Raw genomic sequence first — 15,973 nt, 5'->3', positions numbered from 1 at the left:
GTGTGAGCGGGCAAAGTGCCCTATTATCAACAAAATGCTGCTTAGTTTGGGGTTGGGGTTGATGTGGTCAAGCTTTCATGTATCCTACCACTTTGAGTGGCCGAAGCTGGATGTTTCAACCATTTATTCATTTCTTTTATTTTAACTCTATTCAGGCCCAAGTTGATGGACAGTTTAAGATTTTCTAAAGATCATCATCACACAAATTTGTAATGAAATTGGGCTTTTTAAATAGCTTTCTTTGTTTTTAGTTAATTAGTTGAGCTTTCCACCTACCTCCATTAAAAAATTTCCCCTCGGGGATTAATAAAGTATATACCTACCTACCTGCTGAAGTGCTCCTGGGTCGGGATCACCGATTTACTAGACAGAATAACACCATTGCAGAGTAAAATAAAGCTTGTGGGGTTTTTTTTCTGACTTTCTCATGGAGAGCATGAGGCACTATCTGATTCAGCACTGAGTATTGGTTTTTAAAAAAAAAATGTTTATGAAGTGTGGAAAAAAAGTCTCCCAAAAGAGGCCCAGTTGATGCTTTCATCCTGAAGAACAGGAGTAAACTCTGACTCATCCCTAACAGAAGCGAGGCTCGCTCGTTGTGGGGCTCAGTGGTGTTTATTGACGGTCTTGAGGTGGTTTTCTGTTTCCTTTGTGTCCAGTGCCATTTGTAACAAGCATCCAAAAGGTCAAATCTAGGCCACAGGATAGTCTTTTGCTCCTTCTGTGCTGGGTAACAAAATAATGGGTCAGCTGAGCCCAGCGGCACAGTTTAGCTCAGGCTCCCACCCGCAGTGTTTGCTCAGTGCGTTTATCACGTTTTCACTTTCTGAGAGTATCAAAAGAAGTAGGATCAATAGACTTATATAGCTTGTGCCAGCCCTTTAAACACAATGTTTAGCACATGGGACACATGTATAGCACATGTTTACCACATGTTGCAACGTATGATAACGTGGGAAAATATGTGGAATAGTTTTGGTAATCTATGTTAGATTCAAACATTACACCATAAAAGTTTTCCAAAATCACATGATTGCATGGGCAAAATACATGTTTCATGTGTATGTGGTCACATGATCATTTGAGTTTTTACACGTGAAAATCATGTGAAGGAACTTACAGTTTGTTTCTGGCATTTTGGTTGTCGGTAGTGTGAGCCAGTATGAGCTTGTGACCATATTTGTGCTGAGTAACTGACAACCTCGCTGCACCCCAGATATGTCATTGTCTCTCATTGGCTTCAATTTTTTTTAATTTTTTTTTATATACAGTCGATGGTTTGGATAGATTCATCTTTAAAAAAACAAAACAAAACAACCCATTTAATTTGACTTGAATTACAAACATAAAAGCAGAATTTATCTCCACTGTTCAACAATTATTGCTCTTTTTGTCAGTCAGGCTAATTTATGGTTAATAGAATGCAATTTTCAATCGTCTATGAAGTCTAAGACCTTTGATTTTGTGTGTGTGTGTGTGTGTGTGATGCAACAGTGGAACTGAAGAGTCTTTTGAGAGTATTGTGATCTGCGATAGGATTTGGCTTTTGTTTTGTTAACATCTGTAGTCGTGTTTTTAAATCGGCCCCCACTGTTGTGAGTCATAAGGCATCCCTGTCGAATTCATCGTCAACGGACGGCGCTTGTGAGTCTAGTTGAAAGGGAATCACTTAGGGAAGAAACCAAGCTCGATCAAAGTCTGTCATCCTCAACAAACGATGCACCCCGTGTGTTTGTTTGCTGCCTGTACTGTATTTTTTTTCTGCAGATGGAATGAAGCTGTTCAAAGGACTGTTTGTCATGACTTCCTCTTTTTTTTTTTTTGGAAGTAATAATTTACTTTCCTTTTTGTGGTACTGTTGAATATCTCCAACATAAAAACATCATAAAAAAGGATGAAGCAATCCATTACCTCAGCAGCCTTCATTTTAGTCAGTCGTGTTGTTTTCAAAACTGGATGTATTCTTTCATTTTGGCCGCTCACACAAGAAGTGTTAAGTTTCCGGCTTGAATAATTCACATCTTGGAGCTTTGAGGTTTGCCCTCCCATATCAGCACCTGCAGTGGGAGTCTATTAACCTTGTGTTTGCTTCTCTTAGGAGGCAGAGGGATCCTTGCCCTACCTTCTGGTGCTGTGTGGAGACCACGGCATGTCGGAGACCGGCAGCCACGGAGGCTCCTCAGAGCCAGAAGTCAATACACCTTTGGTGCTCATAAGTCCGGCCTTCAAAAGAAAAGGTAAAATGTTGTGTTTTCGTAAAAGAGGCAGAGGGCAACAGACTCTGATTTACTTCAAGACATTCTGTGATCTCGTGGTGTGTAGCTTATCTCAGACTATGAATCACCAAAAAAAAAACCTTGTAAAAAAACTGTTTAGTATTAGAAACATTTTCTTATATTTTCGCACATATCGTTCCATTAATTTCAGTGTGAGGAAATGTGTCATCATTGCACATGATGCACCTGAAGAAAACGTTATTTTGAAGTGATGAATCTGGTTGAGTGTGAAAGTGTGATTGTGATAATTGCTTCTTTCTCAGCCAAGTCTATTTTTAAGATATACTTTGCATAGTTTTTTTTATTTATAGACCATTCATGTTAATGAATCACTTACAGTTGAGTTGTGGCGACAGAACTTGTGGTTTTGGTAGAACTCTGTACTTCACGTGGTGCCAACAGCTTCACTTTCTTACCAAAAATACTTTTTCTATTAAATTCTAAAATTTTATCACAGAGGGGGCAGGAAGTAAATCCTAACTTTGGTTTTAGTCAATGGAATATATGCAGAGCCATTTGAATAAATTCCTAAATTTACTCATGAGCTGATCTTCTATATGTCTTTAACAGAAATACAAATTTTCTTCCATAAGTTTCTCCATAGTTTCTATAAAGTTAATTCTTATGCATCAGCACTAATCAAAGGCTAAGCTAACATACGTAGTGAGAATGACGGTTCATTAGTAGAGAACTCTTCTCCTTGTTCTTCTAATTAGAACATGCTGCAGTGGATCAGAGTTCACAACTGTACCTGAGCGTCACATTTCATTGATGAAAACAGCCCTCTTAGCACAGAATGGCAGAACATTTAATTGACATTTCTGGGACGACCCTAGGAGGCATTGACACTTTAATCAAACAGTGTGGCCATAAGAACCCATACAATTATCAGTTTATGCATGCAGTTCATCAGTAACCATCTTAGATTTTTGTTTTGTCTTTTTTTCTTTTTTTTTTTTACTTCTCCTCAATTTTTGACTTTCACTGTTTAAACTTCATTGTGTGTGTGTGGAAGTGGAAAGTCCCTGTGTGCTCACCTCAAATCTGAGTTGAAGGATTTATGACAGCACAACTACTGTAGCAATAAATCCCAGTCCAAAAGTAAACTTACACAAGAGTAGTGTGGAAATTTGAAGCCTGCATTGCATAAAGTACATTGAGGCTTCAGTCTCAATGTACACATCTCGTATTTGTATTTTTTGACATATTTGAAAATGTCGAGGAGGGTTCTTTAAGAGGTCATGCTACTCTCTATTGCAGTCAAAACCAAGGAAAGCCAAAAGCAAAGAATGCACAGGGTAATTTACAGCAGCGATGGTGCAACCACGTCAGAAACTGGAGCAAGACTGTTGTGATGCATTGATGGATGAAATTTTAGCCTACAGATGTGGGAGAGCTGGTAATTAGTTGTAGTACCCATATGTAAACCTTCCATGTATATGGTAGAGGCATATTTATACTCTGTTACAACATGTTGAGAAAAACCTAGTTGTATTTCCAGCTTTTGTACAAAGTCATCTCCAAGCTGAGCAAATGCATGGTCTCTACAGTCATATTAAGAATAAAACAAAAAGCTTTAATGTGAGTATTTTAGAGACACGATTAGCGACCTCAATTCTGTAATACATATGCCATTGTCGTCAGATGTAGTTTTCTCATCTATGAATCAGCATTCAGTGTGTAAAACCTTTAACGGAGTCACAGCACATCTGTTCTGCCAGAATGTGAGTTGCTCTGTTCTGTGTTGCCAAACAGAAAAGTAGAAGCAAGGTAGATATAAGTCTTATGAGGTTTGGTTGTATAGAACAGTATAAGCATGTGGTTTTACTTCTTAGATTCTTGTCAGGGCATAGATTGCAGCATTTTATATACAAATAAAATGTGGAATTGGCATTTTGTAAAACAGATTTTCTCCATGGGGTTTAAAAAAAATCCAATTTGAAAATAAGGCTCTATCAAGATGGCTCATTAATATAATTGTAGCAGCTAAAGCCATAACTTAAAAAATTTCAGACAGTTATTGCTAAGTAACAGATTTAAACAAGCCTGATTTACTTGGTAGATTTATGGTATTATCCTAAATAGTTATGGGCTTAATAAAGCAAAGTCCTTGTCTTCTTGCAAATCCGCCCCCTTTTAATATAAAACGGATAATTCCCCATTTTATATCATTGTGTCCAATTACCAAATTAGTAGACAGCTCTGGGGTTTGTCCCTGTCTGTATGCGGCTGTCTCCCTTCCCCTTTCGTGTTGTTCAGCTTCGGATCTATTATACACCCCTGTAGTGGATTTTTGCCATCTGAAAACTTCAATCGCAGACAATCTGACTCCCACTTTCTGTTTGTTTTTGTGGAAACTCTGCTTGAAGCCAAATGTCAAGATAAAAATGTTTGCCTTGAAAAATGAAAACCACAAATCACCTAATAATGATTTCATTCTTTTTTTTTTCTTTTTTTTAATTTTGTGGTTGGTTTACATATTGCAACAACCATGCTAACACCCATATGGATATTAATACAAGAATAATTACGAAGGTTATTTTTGAAGCTATTGTGTTCAAATTATTGCTTCTGTGTTTGATTTTAACTCGCAAACAGGATGTCGCTAATGTGCCTTAATGCTTGAAATGAGAGACAGTTGTGCACAACTGATGCAGAACTTCCACCACACTCTCGTGTCATTTTCCTACGACCACAGTTTGACTGTCCTGAGAAGAAAAAGGGAAAAATGGAAGTAGTGGCGTTGAGATGCTGAAGCTCCTGTGATTAGAGGGATATGTTCAAGTGAGGTATTTTCTACATAATCATTAACTTCCAAGTAATCAAAAGCTACAGATATTTTCAGTGTTAGTGTTTGTGTCAGGAGACAGAAATTGATCCTGAGTTTCGTGAAATTCTTTGAGACAAGCTCTTATTGTGTGAAGGGAGAAATCCTTCAGAACAGACAAGAAAATTAAGCCTTTTCCTTGTGTCCATCATGGAAACTGATTTTGTCTCTGAATTGCAACTGTAATAATACAATGTGATTTTTGTTCTTATAAATAAATTTCCATTTTGCTATCTCCTAATGCTGATTGATGTTAAACGATTGTGATTCAACATTTGGCTCGTTGCTGAAAGCTTTTCCTTTTTCTGTCTGACACTGCAAGTTTTTAAGGAAACTCTACTGGCACAGAGCAGGCGGTGCATTTTAACTCAAGTATTTTTGGATAAACCAGATGCATGGTGTATTCATTGAACTTAATCAGCAGAAAATATACATTATCATGCCCGGCAGTGAATGACAAATGTCAGAAAGAAAAACAAAGATATGACCAACATATGAGATTGCAAAGACAGAAACTGGAGTCATTATTCGACCATCAGCTATGCAGGGGCAGTAGTTTTGACTGTTTTGCTTGTGTGTTTTTGCCCTGTCATGTCAGTGGGGATGGAGAAGCCCGGAGTGGTGGAGCAGGTCGACCTGACTCCGACCCTGGCCCTGGGCCTCGGGCTGCCTATATCTCAGAACAGTGTGGGCCGTGTCATCCCGGGCGTCCTGGAGGAAACCACACTCCGAGACCAGCTGCGCTTTCTGCATCTCAATGGTCACCAGCTCAGCTGCCTGCTCAAAGACAGCGTGCCTGACTATGAGAAAGGTGGGTTACAAATTCACAGTGTTCAACCTCTGGACTGAAAACCAGGACCTTGTCTGGCATGCAGCCTCATCATTATGCTGTATTGTTTTGAGGCCGGTGACAGTCTCAGTAGCTACTTTTTTGCATGCACACAGCACTATGGCTCTGGCCAATACATACAGTATTCATACAGGCATACAGCAGTGCATCCCTAAATAAAAATGTAGTTCTTTTTTCTTTTGTTTTTTGTTGAACACTATGTCAATCTATTTAATTTGGTAGCATCATTAAACACACATCAAGTCAGACCCAATTACTACATCTCAGCCTTCTCTCTTCTCGGAGGAGTAGTGAAGAGTTGCCCACTAATCATTAGGTTGGCAGTTTGATCCCCGGGTTCTCCTGTCCACATGCCTAAGTGTCCTTGAGCAAGACACTGAACCCTAAAAAAAATTGCTCCCGATGGTGTACCATTGGTGTGTTGTAAGTTGCTTTGGATAAAAGTGTCAGCTAAATGAAATGTAATGTAATGTACACTTCTTAACAAGGGCATATATAGGAAAAGTTAATGAGCATAATATTTACCACACAGAGAGGCCCTGCTGTAATCTTTGTTGATTCAGATGATAGCGCTGTCCTCTCATATTCTGGATTGAATTCTGGCTCGAACATACGGGTGGATTTGAGAAGTTGCCATTTCCAATCGAGGACAAGAAACTATCTTAGTAAGTTTACAGTGTCGTTTCGATACCTCCTCACTTGCAAAAAAAAAGTTGGCCAATCACAAGAAAATGAGCTTTTAGGGACTTAAAGAGACAGGAGCTCAAACAGCTTATCTCAGACAGAGGATGAGGGGCTGCACAGTATAATGTATATGTTTTTGAAGTGTGAAGTGTGAATCATGGAAAGCTGCTTTCGTGAAGTCCAACAATATATATACACCCTTAGGATGACTCAGACTGGTTTGCTCTAAGTCTGTCTCCATGTTGTTGAGTGCTTCAAACCAGCTCCTGAAGAGCTTTTAACCTGAAGCAGCGTGATTAAAACAAGGGAAGAATCGTCTTACAAGTTCAAAAGATTAAACCCATTAAAGCTCATTAATGCTGTAATCCTTAGCAGAAATACAGACTTTGTCATTTCAATTTTGGAATATTTCAACTTGTTTCAGATGAAAATTTGTGTTTTAGATTGGTTAATGGTCTCTAGTGGTTAGATAACAGCTCCCATTGGAACCACATATGAATATATAACTGTGAAAACTCCAAGCAGGAGACTTAGAGTCTGTGATCTGGTCTTGAAAATTAATGCTTACTGGTCTTTGTGCAAATGCATGCACATATCCTCACATGGTTTTGCTCCCTACTTATATCTCGGGGTCACACTGTTTGTCAGAGTTATCCATCTTTGAGCCGCTCCTCCAGCCCTCTTATCTGTCTCCCTCTCCTTCCGTCTCTCTGTTGCTTGTCCTTCACTTTCACAAACATTCGATACACCAATGGCAGCGATTAGCATTGCTAATGTATGATGGGTCCAAGGTAATTTGTCTTATCTCTTTAAATGTGCCAGGAACAAAGAGGCTCAGGGAAAATATACAAATAATTTCACGTGACAATTTAAGATTCGGTAATTAAATAAAAATAATGTGAGAAATCCTTGACGAGCATTACAAGGCTGAGTCGTGTATTTCAGAAGGGGTACTTATTTTTTGCAAATATGACGTATGACAAAGACTTTTAACAGGAATGTAAATACATTTTTCGACCTGCTAGCGGCATGGCTTTAAGGACGGCAATATCAGTCGGTTAGTCAACCACCATGTGTGCACAGAAATTCAACACATTTCTGTTCAATTCTGTCCAAATACTTGAATAATGTCCAAATTTGATCAAATAATTTGGTGTATGACAAAACACTTTTAAGCTAATAACATTCCCATGAGACTCATCTGCGTGTTGTGTTTAGTGCTAATTTGCAAACATGAGCATGCTAACACACTGAACTAGTGAACATGGTAAACTTTTACTCGCTTTTACAGCAGCAGCAGCATGTTAGCATCCCGGAAGACGTTAACAGTTAGCCCAAAGCACTGCTCATCCTTAGGCCCACGCACAGTTGTACGTTTTCCCAGTGGTCAGTTCACTGCATGCTGGTGATAATAACACTGTTGTTGTTCCAATCTTATGTTAAAATGTCAAACAAAAAAAAACACACAAAAAAAACGCATCAGTTGAACAGACGCTAACTGTTTACCAAACATTTAAAAAAAACTTGAAGAAAACAACTTCCTGTCACATTAAAAAAAAAAAACTTACTGCGCTGGCGGCACATTCTCCATCTCTCTATTTTGGTCCCTGGTTTCCATAGTGATGGGATGAAAGGGAAATTATTTCAGCAGACCTACATTTGGATGTGTTGATTTTTTTTTTTTTTAATTTGTCCACTTGGGTAATCATGAAGCTGTTATGCAGAAGGGTGTAATAGTTGTCACTGCTGGGAAATTCGCCTGGGATGATATTTTAAGTAGCATGACTGTTGGACACCTGTTGGGGTCAAATCTTTCTGGGAGTGAAAGAAGTCGCCTAAAAGAAAAAAACTGCCTTCTGTCTGAAAAGAAATGCATCTGATATCAGTCTTTAAATATGTTTCATAGATGAGGCAAAAAGTGCCTCAATTAAGCAATCATTTAGCAAGGATGTGTTTTTGCCAGTCAGATTTAATGATTTTGTCATGGCTGTGCAGTCCCTTCAAAGTTTTTACAGTCACTTTCCTCAGTCCCAAAGTGAGAATAACGTGACAGACATGTGATACAAAGTTTTAACAACCTTGTTCTGCCTTCATCTCGCTGCTTCATGTCTGTTTGCTTTGTTTCAATCTTCACATGATGTTTTTCTAACCTCCGGCATCTCGGAGGGCCATTAACCAATCGTTGTTCTTTTAGACAGATGAAACATGGCCAGGGCCATCGATACTGTATGATTCATGCCCATGGCTTAAGGTTCTAATATTTCTACCAACGCCTCTGTCTGGCAAAGCCACAGTCACTATTTATCACCTCGATGCCTATGCTGCCGAGATAGGTGTTATACTGCAAAATATTGTTTTTAGGAGTGTATGCGTGTGTTTCATTTGAAGTATACCACAAATCAAACCTCCACATTGCTTTGTCCTTGAACAGGCTCCCAAAGCACTGAAGTAAAATGAACGTGGACATTGTTTCCTCTGCTTTGAGTAAACATGTGAATGAGCCATCGCTTGTCATACTGTACTTAGCATCCTGACAAATTGTACATTGCTTTCTGCAAGACCAAATGGGTTTTACCAGGGCCATATTGTCTTTTCAATTTAAGGAACATTATCGACACACAGGAAGCAGAAAAAGAAATTTAATTGATTTCACATTCGAAAAAACATCCAACATACATTATGATGATTGATGAAGTCATCAATAGGATTACTGATCTTGTGTTTGTAGGGAAACAAACAGTTATAAAATGTCTGTAATATGTTCATGATGAAATACAGCAGGTCTGAAGAAGGTTTTTCTGAAGTGAGATGAAGCACTGCAGACTGCCTGAACTTTTCTTCACTTATTTTATGGATCCATTTAGTTTTTGAATAAGTTCACCTTAACGTATTGGCTTTTCTGCTAGCCGTCCCAACTTTAGCCAACTGTAGCTTAGAATTCATCCTTGGTTCTGAAGTTATTAATATGTCACAATTAGAGCAGCAACGATTAGTCAATTAATCAATTCGTTGATTGGCAGAAAATCTGTTATTTTTATATACAATTCATTAATTTAAGTCGTTTTGTAATGTAAAAATGATCAAATTTGCAGATTAAATGTGAATATATTATGGCTGCTTTAGTCCTTCATGATCATAAACTGAATAGTCTTTGTGTACTGTTGGTCAGGTCAGAATCATTTTTGGCTGATCCTTTTGACATTTTTTTGACATTTTTAAAGACCAAATAACAAAGTTATTAATTGATAAAATAATCGACAGATTGATCAAGAATGACAATTGTTTTTTGCAGCCCTAGTCACAATATGGGGAACGATTGTTATTATACACAAGAACATAATGCCACCAGTTGACAACTGTACTATCCTGTAATACTAGGAATATTACTCTCCTGCTGTAGGGAGGAAGATTATGAAGTTTGGTTTCATTATTAGAAGATTAAACCTTAGTTTGTGTATTGTCTTAAAAAGGTTTGATTGTCCTGATTAATCAAATGGCAGCAAACAGTAATTGTGTGACAAGTAAACTTTGTTAAAAAAAAAACAACAACAACAAACTAATGACATTCCACATATGGTGTAAACAAATTAGATGCTTTGAAGGTCCTCCTCCTTTTGACAAGTAGAAAATTATAATAGCTAATATGGTCTACAAAATACAACAACAGCAACAAGAAAACATTTAAGAATTAGGGTCAGTTGAGTGGTAAGAGGGAACCACACAGGTGCAGAGCAATTGAGAATTTCCACTATCAAACTACAGTGCATTAAAACATGCCCCCTCCCTTTTTTTTTCTTCTTCTTTTTTTTTTTTTTTCTCAATCCAGAGGCAGGTTTTGAGCAGTTTCGCGTGGCAGAAAAGGCTCATGGGAGCTGGATGAAGCTCTACCTGGAAGGAAACACCTCTGAGGTGCTGACCAACATGGGCAAAAAGGTCCTGAAGCAGTATCTGGAGGCCTTAGCTGCCATGAGCTCTGCTCTCAGCAAACAGCTGGGCAAATACGACATGTACTCCATGATCGCAGGCATGGTCTTCCTGTTCCAGGTGAGTACTGAGGAATTTTATTCATTCTAAGCTCTCTAAAACCTGACAGATCGGGAGGTCAGAGTTGTGTGGAAGTCACGTGTGCAGGAAACGAAAGAAAAGAAAACTAAAGTGTCATGTTGACATTCTTTTTGAATGTCAACTTTATACATGTACTGAACTGCCCTGCATGCATCGTATGTTTGTTCTGTTTCAAATATCTCTTACCTGCCAAAATACACGAATATGGTCTCCACTGGTCACATGAATTGGTCAAACCATCCAGCTGCAGGTTTCCGTGGTTGCATTTGTTGCACAAACAGTTGATCAAAGTTAAAAACTTGCTTCTCTCCTTTTTCCTCCCTCTCACCTGGCCTTTAAGCTCCTGTTGGTCTTACTGCTGGCGATGCCTGAAGCCCTCAGTGGTGCAGCAGCAGTGGACCTCCCCGTCCTCTCAGCCCTGCTCTCCCTGCCTTTCTACCTCTTGTGCCTGCTTCTTGCCTCGGTGCACGTCTTGGTCTGCACATCTGCCGAGAGCTCCTGTTACTTCTGCAGCCTCTCCTGGGGTCTGGTGTTTGCTGCTGTTGCCTTCTCCTCGGCTATGTTTTGTATCCTGGTCTCTATAGCAACACGGAGACTACCCCTGGGGCTGAAGATTCACGGGAAGGTGAGTAAGTCTACTTAAATATATCCCCAAACACAAGTACAGACTGTAACAGATGTTTGCCTTCAGAGACGAATCCCGCACGTAGTGAGCTGCATGTGAAGCTTGAATATGCAATGTAACTTGTTCAGTTGGTCTGTCATTGCTTTATAGCACAGAATATTAAAGGGACAATGAAGAAAATTATCTAATGAAAGTGAATTCTTGTAGATTTTTCGTATATATCTCTTACATTAAAAGTTTTCACTTCCTGTGGGCGGAGAAGCAGCAGCTCTGAGACTATCAGAATCTATGAGAGAAAACCGAGTAAATCTGTTGGGGCTCGGTGGAGGTGCACTCTCACGTATTGTTCACCCACTTTGTGATTTAGTTAAGTTAGCAAAGTCTTTACAAATGTAGTTCTAAATCATTTCAATGCTTTTGCACTGTGAAACAAAGCTCTCAGAAAAAGGTTTAGTGGATTTTCTTGGGTCTGTGACAACTGAAAAATCAGCCAGCGCCTTGTAGTCGATTTGCGACTGTGGGCAACATTTATATTCATCAACAGTGCTTGGCTGTATGCTCACCTTGTTGTGTTTTTAATCGAAGATTGCAACAAGACACCTCAATTACTCCTTAATTGCACAGGAAAATGATAGGGTACAAGGAAGGGAACGGTTTTACACATGAACAAATGAACAAATGATATTGGTTAATGCTGACACACTTATGAATGGAAATCTTTTCTCAATAGAGTGACTGTTGGAGGAACAGAAAAGAAAGAGCCAGCAGCACAAAAACAAATATGGATTTGTTGCAGAAGCAAGTTTACTCTACATCCCAGAAGTCACAAGCTCTTCTTGATTTCAAAATCCATTTAAAACATATTTCTGAAACACACACATGAATGTAATCCTTTATTCTAAATAGCATATGTGTTGTTTAGCCAGCCGAGCGATGGGCATTTTAAGCAAACATACAATTCCATATTTACTACAAACTATTTGACTGTTATTCAAAGAGACATTCCCCACTACCGCCACACACATGCACACACACACACACATTTAACATAATTGTTAAAATCACGACATCAAAATCATCAACATGCCAGTTGTTCATACAGTAGTTGGACCTCATTTACTCGATAAATAAAGCAACATTAATACAAAGGACAGATGGAGTGTTTGATTTCACCAACAGTTAAACTAATAAATCAATACACTTAGTATCCTTCACTGAATTATAGACATACTATTACTATTGACTTTGACTCAGTAGTAACGTAATCCTAGATACAAACTCTTTACATCGGTCATATTTTTGATGAATGCCAGTTCTCAGACAATCCGTGTATTTGCATTTTTTACAACTTGTCAAACTAAGTTGAAAATTAACAGAGAAAAGGGGCCAGGGCATCTCAGCCCACACTGCTGGTGCACTCATCGAATAAAAAAAATAAAAAAGCTTTAGATTGTCATAGAAACCATCTTCATGACGAACAGAGTGAAATCCTAGTCTACAGGGGGTTTAGGAATACACTGCTGTGGCAGTGCTTTCAATGTTTTTTGTCAATTCAAACTTGTTTTATGAATTTTATCTTACCCCTCCCTTCCCATGTTGAATTTTACCTCAACAAATTCAAGTTATTTCCATCAATATGTAGATTGGTTCTCTAAATGTGAGTAATCAATCATACATAGTGGCAGTAGTTATTCAGAAAGTGGAAGCTTTCAGTCTTAAGTGTTTGTTTAAATGGCTTGAAAGGTAACTCCTCTTTCCTGCTGCACCTCTTTGCTCATTACAAATTATCTGTAAAGGTTACATCTCATTTCCCTTCTGGGAGAATTTGGAGAAAGTGCTGACACGGCAAAAAAGTCAAAAGAAATCCACTTGGGCCATTACGCTGGGTGAGGAAATAAACCCCCGAATCTATAGAGCAGAGCATGTGGAGGAGTTATACAGTGCTGTAAATTACATCCCACGATACGATAGCATCCTGATACTTATGTCATGATACAACAAAATAGTGATTTTAAGCATTTTGTGATACTTTGAGTATTGTAATGGTATGTATGGCGTTATATTGGGACTTATTACCTTTTTTCAACTGCAAATTGTCACCAAAGGAAAACTTTGTCAACATCTGTTGTTTTGTTTTTTTACTTTGTTCATATCACTGCAATCATTTTTATGCATACCATGCAAAATATTACGATACTATGAGGTATAAAAAAAAAAAAAAATCCACCGTCCCTGCTGTAGCTGCTGCTGTGACGCAGGTGTCCTGGAAAAGACTCTGAAATGCTTTCTTCGAGTTTAAACACCTCTCAAATGTCAAAAAACATTTGTCCATAGTTAATTAGACAGGTAATGATCAGACGTTTTGATTGAACAATTGTTTAGTGTATTAAATGTCAGTGAATAGTGAAAGATGCAAAAGTCCACACATAAATGCAAAGATATGCAACATATAATGATGTAAAACAGAAATAAGCAAATCTTTACACCTTTGACTTAGAAATTGTTTTGGCGTTTTGATTGATATGACTAATTAATTTCCAAAACTTTCAGTTGTCTCTGTGTGCTGTTATAATATATCTTAAATGCATTTAGTGAGAAACACTTACAGAAGAATAACACTGCTGGAACCTGATTGGCAAGTTTAACGTGTATAGAAACATTTAGAGTTTATCTGCAGAAAGTGCTTCATTTCAGTGCTGCATTGATTTTTTTTTTTGTTGTCTTTTGTTAGGAATTCCACAAAAAGCTTCTTAAAAATAGGCTGTAAAGGCTCCTAAAATTATTCATTAACTCTTGCTGTAATTTTGTCCCCAACTATAAACTACTAGTTGCGTGAATCCTGTTTCAGACCATGTTCAGTAAACCTTGCATTTCAGCTTCAAAACATAGACTTCCTGTTGAGATTTTGAATTTTAAATTCTAATTGATTGATTTAAAGCCATATGGATTTGTTCCTGCTGCTTTTGAAGGACATATACAGAAGTGCTGTCTTACACTGTATCCTGCCATGTTTTATAACTTGTTCCAAAAATGCTGATTAAGCTTTCAGTCGTGGCCCATCTTCACAGCCAAAATCTTTTTAATAACCTGTGTGAGGAAATACAATTAGTGGACTCCATGTCCTCTAAATCATGACTGACTGAAATTAATTTTGATATTGAGATTAAATAATGGTGCTGGTTTATTGTTAAACTACAGCAGTATTGGTTCATGAAATTATTGAATTTGCTTGAAGTCCTCTGAACATTAGGTCTGATTTTGCTCGTCAACCATCTCGTTGGACAGACTTCACCTACCTGTCCATTTCTAACCCCAAAGTAATAAAAAATATTCAAATCAGAAGCAGGAAGTAAAGCTACGAAATGTAAAAGGACGGAAAAGAAAAATAGGGTAAGAAGTTATCTTCGGGTGCAATGTGGATACGTATTCAGTGTAATAAGAGTGGATCTAAATGCAGGACTGTGCCTGGTTTGACTTGACAAATGAGTGCACTATGGGCGGCATCCAAAATGTTTGAGAGGTATTCTGATTAGTTTCTCTCCTAGATGGAAAAAGTCAAAGATTAAGCGCACTAACTAACTCGCTACTCCAATAAAATGTGATTAAAATTCCAGCTGGATTAATTTTAATGACGTAAAGGTGAGTATACCTTATTTCTATAAAGGAGGTGAACTTGCAGAAATACAAGTGTGAAATACCAGTAATATTTAAAAAGGACTAAGACCCTTTTAACAAATGATTTAAATCTCTCATAACTTTTGTAAGCAGCTTGCTTAAGTTTTAAAACAGTACGATTTAACAGTAAGTATTTAATAATATTTTTTGCCCTGAATGAAAATTATTATAATTAAAATGAGAAAGCTGGGAAGTCATTACCAAGGGCTGAGTCAGCGATACTGCTGCACAGCTGCATGATGGAAAGGCAGGTTCAGTTGTATGCCAGTAGATCACGATAAAAGACTTACTGAAGTATTTTCAAAGGCATCACAACTGAGTTATCGGTATCATAGAGCTAAAATATGTAATATGATACTAACAGGCATAGAACCAAAGATGGCACCAAAGATCCTCTAATGATTTTTCAGGCAAAATATTGCATTTTAGACAAAAAGGTCATTCTTTCTGTCACTTCGCTTTGTCATGAAGCAGAGAAGGCTTTTGACAGGGGAGGAGAGCAATATCCTTCTTCAGCACATTAGGCTTCAGTTCATGTTTTGATTGATTCATGTTCTTCTGCACATGCAGGCCTTGAGGATGCTCAGAAAATATTCATCCCATTTATGCTTGTCAAGACAACTGAAGAGCACATCTCAGCTGTCTTTTATTGTTTCAATAGTAATGATAATTTAAGGAATAGCATGTCATTTTTTTTATATTTAGGTTTTCTCTATGGTGCAGACGTAAATGGCAAGATCAGTACCACTCGTATCTATACCTTTGATGTATATGCAGCCTAAAGCTGTTTATCTTGGCTTTAAACAAAGACACAAAATGGCAGGGAAATGGCTAATGCACGTCCCAGGACCTCTAGAGCTCACTACTTAATCGTATTTGTTTAGTGTGTAAAAACTACAATTTGCTTTTTACAAGTGTCCCTGTGCCAGGATGGTTTTTTTGACTGGCAAAAGTAACTTTCTTGACTCTGC

The 15,973-nt window shown here is 38.0% G+C and overlaps 1 protein-coding gene across 2 annotated transcripts in view; it reads left to right on the top strand.

Moving 5' to 3' along the window:
• Positions 1-15,973, top strand: part of pigg (phosphatidylinositol glycan anchor biosynthesis class G (EMM blood group)) — a 64,529-nt gene that overhangs the window by 19,459 nt on the left and 29,097 nt on the right. For both annotated transcript variants that reach the window (XM_069712140.1, XM_069712139.1), the window contains exons 5-8: positions 2,099-2,237; positions 5,702-5,914; positions 10,464-10,681; positions 11,043-11,327. In XM_069712140.1, the coding sequence (XP_069568241.1) occupies positions 2,099-2,237; positions 5,702-5,914; positions 10,464-10,681; positions 11,043-11,327 (855 nt within the window). The remainder of the gene's footprint in view (positions 1-2,098; positions 2,238-5,701; positions 5,915-10,463; positions 10,682-11,042; positions 11,328-15,973) is intronic.

This window comes from Brachyistius frenatus, unplaced genomic scaffold (assembly GCF_029030835.1).
Source record: "Brachyistius frenatus isolate BFR_SWC_R1_liver_20210118 unplaced genomic scaffold, ASM2903083v1 Contig_107, whole genome shotgun sequence".
Taxonomy (NCBI): domain Eukaryota; kingdom Metazoa; phylum Chordata; class Actinopteri; family Embiotocidae; genus Brachyistius; species Brachyistius frenatus.
Note: the sequence above shows the minus strand (reverse complement) of the source record. Positions and strands in the feature narration are given on the sequence as shown.